This window comes from Gavialis gangeticus, unplaced genomic scaffold (assembly GCF_001723915.1).
Source record: "Gavialis gangeticus isolate Ggan-Ray unplaced genomic scaffold, GavGan_comp1, whole genome shotgun sequence".
Lineage (NCBI taxonomy): Eukaryota > Metazoa > Chordata > Crocodylia > Gavialidae > Gavialis > Gavialis gangeticus.
The window spans coordinates 93,770,287-93,775,566 of record NW_017729033.1 but is presented as its reverse complement, the minus strand read 5'-3'; the positions used below and the strand labels follow the sequence as shown (position 1 = coordinate 93,775,566).

General features: G+C 45.3%; 1 protein-coding gene across 2 annotated transcripts in view; it reads left to right on the top strand.

The window, feature by feature from the left end:
• SMARCAD1 (SWI/SNF-related, matrix-associated actin-dependent regulator of chromatin, subfamily a, containing DEAD/H box 1) overlaps positions 1–5,280 on the top strand; it is a 100,510-nt gene that overhangs the window by 40,260 nt on the left and 54,970 nt on the right. For both annotated transcript variants that reach the window (XM_019526316.1, XM_019526315.1), the window contains exon 3: positions 2,781–2,946. In XM_019526316.1, coding sequence (XP_019381861.1) covers positions 2,781–2,946 — 166 coding nt within the window. The remainder of the gene's footprint in view (positions 1–2,780; positions 2,947–5,280) is intronic.

Here is a 5,280-nt window from a genome sequence, read left to right as displayed (position 1 = left end):
TTCTGGAGTCTTGTCTGCTTTCTTAAAGAAAGTGTCCAAGGATGTTTGGACAGATGTTCTCCAGGGAGATGAGCGACACAGCAGACTTGTTTGCTGGTGTGGCGTTGCATCAGATCAAGCGTTGTAAAGTCGAAACTGATGTCAGAAAGTTGAAACAGGGTGTTAATTTATAAATGTTGTAAGTCAAGGACTGCCTGTATCACTAAATATAGACCTACTGTATCAGCAGAGAAAGTGATGTCTCCCTCCCCGTTGCTGCTGCAGTAGTCTCGCCACAGGAATCTGGAGGATGTTGGAGTGCTCGGGGACAGGCCCACCCCACAAGGTGGACTGGAGGGAGGGGGGAACATGAGTGCAGAACAGGGACACCCCAAGCCCTTCTCCCTGTGCTTGGCACAAGCTCCTTGCTTGTTAGGCCTACCCTTCCTTGGCCCCCTACCCCTTCCCCTATGCAAGCAAGCAAGGAGGAATTCCCCCTCTTGTACCACAGAAGACCTCAAGTGTTTCCAGGAACACCCAGAGGTCTTGGTGGGCAGCAGCAGGAGGAGCAGGATTGCCCAACTATCTGTAAAGTTTACAGAAATCTAAATATTTTTATGGACAAACACTTTTAGTCATGGGTGGATGGTCCAGAAACCTGTTAAAAATAATACTTGTTTGAAAGTGTACCTGGAAAAACTGTTCCTTGGCCAAATAAAGTTGTTTTCCTAGTGGTATCTTGTTTAAAATAATATATACATATAGCTACTTTAACTGAAGTACAGTGAGCAAAAATTAAGCTATTTAGCTGAACAAGATAATGAGATAGGAGTCTTGTGCTTGTACTAATAAATAAAAAATGGTCCTGTTCTGTAGATATGTAGCTTATAATAATGTGCCTGTGAATCCAGTACTTAACTTTGTTTTAATTAGGAATATGAAAGGTTAAATGATTGTTTAACCGGTAAGCCCAGTGGTAACTGGTTAGCTTATTAGTTATTATTTATCATGAGAGAAACTTCAAGATTAAAGAAGCCATTGCACTGAGCACTACCAGTACGAAGTCCTGAGATTCCTACCTATGAGGTTAAAGAGGAAGACATCAAGTCACCTAATGATTTGTCAATTAAGCAATTAGCTGCTTCTTCACAGGTGCTCCCTCCCTCCCAGCCCAGGGACTCACTTGGGCTGTATTGTCTGGGAGCAGCTCCCAGCAGCAGCTCTATCCGAGCTGTTGTGTATTAGTTAGATGTTTAACCAATATAATTTGAGGAGGTTAAAGAGATCACTTTATCCACAATATTTATATCCCTAGTTTTGAAGTTTTGCTGCCTATTAAAAAGTTGCAAATAAAACTTTGTGGTGTTGTTCATATTTTGAATATAGATTTGGTCGCCTGTCCATGTGCCCTTTTTTATCTTTGGGACAAATTTAGTATTAATTAGACCTTTTGAGCCTGAAATTCAGAGTTGACAATGGCTTAATCCAGTTCTGGTTTTGTAACAATGGGCTGATGGTGTCTAGTCAGAGTACTAATAACAGCGATGTCTTAATGGCTGTGTAACAAACACAATAGATCAGCGTTTCCCAACCGGTATGTCACGGCATACTGGTGTGCCATCAGGCACATCCAATTGTGCTGCGGCACTTTGGGCTGAAGCCATCCCCCTGCTTGGCTGGCACCATGCCCCCCTGCCTGCTGCTACTGCAGACATGCACAGACTAGGGAGCATGGCTCCAGCCCAAAATGCTGTCCGGTTGGTCAGGCCGCCCCCCACTGCCCTGGTTGGTGTCTGGCTGGCCATGCACCACTCCTCTACCCCCATTCCGTGTTCAGTGTGCCATGGTGCTTTTTTATTTAGGTAAGTGTGCTGTGGGGCAAAAAAGGTTGAGAAATGCTGCAGTAGATAGGTACAGTAAAAGCTTTGTTATCTGCCACCCATGGGGAATGGGGCGTGCCAGATAACAAAATATGTTGGTTAATTGAGAGGCCCGAACAGGCATCTTTGCCTGTTTGGGCTGCCACTTCTCCCGCTGGATCCGGAGCGTCACCACCCCTCCCGCAGCATCGCCAACACTCCCACGGGCCCTGGGGGTCAGGGTGGCGGGCCCCACACAGCCTGCTATGCTCCAGGCTGTGGGGGCTCGCAGCGCAGGCTGCTTTGCTCTGGGCTGTGGAGGCTCAGAGAAACCAGAAGTGCCACGGTGGGCATTTCCAGTTTCACTTTACCTTACAAGCTGGCATGCCGGTTAATGGAACATGCCGGCTTGTACAGTGCCAGTTAACGGAGCTTTTACTGTAATAGATTTTCCCTAGATTTTTCTTCCCCTTTGCAATTAGAAATGAGTTTACTGGCATTGTCAAGTTAAGCTTGTGAGAACTGTAGCTGCTTTATTTTGTTTTGAGTACGGGATAACATGTAAGATGTGTCCTGGACAGAATTAAAATCTGGCCATGAATAGTACTGAAATCACAAAAATGACTTGAAAAGAAAGAAACTGGATTTGTGCTGGGGCTTTTTATCTGCTTTATAATATACAAAGAAGACCTTAAAAAGTCTTTTCTTCTTTTAAGAAAGGAAAAAGTGTGGTGCAAAGCTGTACTTCCTGTAGTGTTGTGGTTTTGCTTGTTTAAGCAGTCTAGTCTCTTTGAAAGAAATGTAACTGTTCACATATTACTAATGTAAATATAAATTGTCTTGCTATATCTTTTTTGTTTTTTGCTGATTATTGTGGTGAAAAATGGGTTCCAAAAACAACTGTTTTAACAATCTCTCTCTCTCTTTTCCCACGTGTGGTAGTTCTGAACAGTCTGAAGATGAGCAGCCTCAAGATGAAGTCCCTACTTTGACATATGCAAATGGTACGGACCAATCGCAAAACATGGAGGAGGAAGACATCATAGATGCTAAGCTCCAAACACTGAAGGAACTCTTTCCACAAAGAAATGACCAAGAATTACTACAAGTAATTAATGGTTTTCCTACTTTTTTTTTTTTAAAGCAATGTCTGTTCCTTCCATGCAAGGAAAAGAATTTGTAATTCTTACTAGCAGGAGCTTATCAACCATTTCTAGTAATCAAAAACTTAGCTGTGAGAATCTTAAATCCTACTTTAAAGTTTTTTGTTGTGGGTGTGGTGTGGGTGTTAGCACACATGAGCCAGGCCAAATTATTTTCCTAAACAGAGAGCAGATGTTGAATCCTGCTTAACCCTGTATATTCTAGCAGTGACTAAATGTTTTTGCCCCACTTAAAGGAGATAAAGTAACTCATGTTTAACAGTCATTAGGTCTAGACATGCAATTAATTTGGAGCAATAAACTCTGGAGCAGTTTGAGCTGGAATAAACTACTCCCAGGTGCAGAGCCTACATATGTGCCCAGGACAGCAGCAATCTGAGCTGAAGCAGAGCAGTTTACACCAGGGCCATTCAGCCCCAGGCTCTGGGTGGTGGCATTGGGTGGCAAGGGGGCTAGCTGAGGCACAAGGGTGCTGAAAGCAGGGACCCATGTGACTAGGCAGCAAGTAGGAGTCTGGCCTCTGGCTGGCTGGGTTGACTAGGCACAATTTATGCCTGCGGTCGGCATCGGCACATGCGTTTAATCGTAGTAAATTACCCTGGCCTAAGATAATATTGTCGGGAACAGTACTATCTTACTGTGGTGTAAATTAGTTTACTGCAGCCTAATACCATTGCACGTATAGATCTGGATACTTTATTCTGCAGCTAATTGGTCTACTCTACATAAGGTGCACTGACAACTGTACACTTCTTCAATACAAATAAAGTCTGAGACTGGCCTCAAAGCTTTTTTTCAGTTCTAATCTTTGTTCTACCTTAGCAAACTGAGCTCTAGGCTACTATTTCAGGATCTCCCACTTCACCCTTTACTGGAAGCTCCTGCGTTTGCTCCTGTCTCCTTAACCCACGCCACCTCTGGACTTTGCATGGCTATACTTGTTCACTGGGCCTTTGGTCTCATTTAGCCAACTAAGCTCAAACCCCTAGTCCTTGAAGAGCTGCCCAGTCTCACAGCCTCTGCCCAATAGATCCCTGACCCCTGCAGAGCTTGAAGCACAGAGTCTGTCACCCCACAGCCACCTGCCTCTGGCCTTCAATCAGCTCATTCCCCCCTGTAGCCATTCCCAAACTTCTGACTAAACAAAACAAAAAATGACTGGTCTCTAACTCAGACTTAACCCTGCCTTGGGTCTTTATACTGCCATGAAACCCCATCCCTATTTGCTGACTCCCAGCCTCCAGGGTACATTCCTAGGTCTGTGGCTTCCTCTCTATAGAAGCCCATGCTGGCAGGAGCTCCTCTCCTTCAGGAGTCAAAGCCAGATTGATTCTTTGGCTTAGGAACTAAGATTTATACCCCACCCTGAGCTCCACCCCTTCTGGTCATGTACTTTTCTGACCAGACACAGGTGTCTCTTCAGCTCTGCCAGCAGCCTGCTCTCATCTACTGCAGTTTGTCCTCCTACTCTGGCCTGTTGGCCTATTGCCATGCAGGTAGCTCCCAAGTCATTATTTGTAGCCCTCTCTTTAGCTTCCCCTAGGTGCTTACTCTCCTGTAGCTCCCCTTGCTCTGCTGTCTGCATCTGACTGCAGGGCCTTTGCCTGGTGCGCTTTTCGTCTTAAGACAACAGGGTCCCTTGATCCATGTTACAGCACCTACTTTTTCTTTTTGACCCCTGTCAGTTAAGTCAACCAAACTGAGTTTCTTGGTATCTTGTGCTTCATGAAAAATCTGTGAAAATTATCTAGCTCAATGATGTTCAACCTGTCATTTGGTCCATGGGGTTCCCTTCATAATAGACAGGGCAGCACATAGGGTCACACCTGTGGAGCCGAAGCTTGAGCAGTACTGACCGAATTATACTTACCTAGCTAGCCACTGCCTTTCCAAGTGGACCAGGAAGAGTGGTGCTACAATTATTTTCTTTTTAAAGTGCTCCACTGGTTATCTCACTTGTGTATGTGTGTTCCCCATGTTGTGAATATCTGCAGAAGCTCATCTTGAACTCTTGTTACTAGTAAGGGTGCACTAATAGAGATTTTTGGGGGCCAATACCGATGGCCAATTTTTAAGGAGGCATATTGGCCAATACTGATACGATTTCCAATACAGCTGTGTGCAGCTGGCCAGTCTGTGATGGAAAGAGGTGGGGAGGGAAGGGGGTGGGTGGGCAGATCAATGTCCCCTAAGGTGAGGGAAGGGACGGCAGGGGCAGGTGCTGCCCAGCCAAAATGTGGCCAGGTGGGCCACAGGACTGAGCCATGGCTCATTTGCGG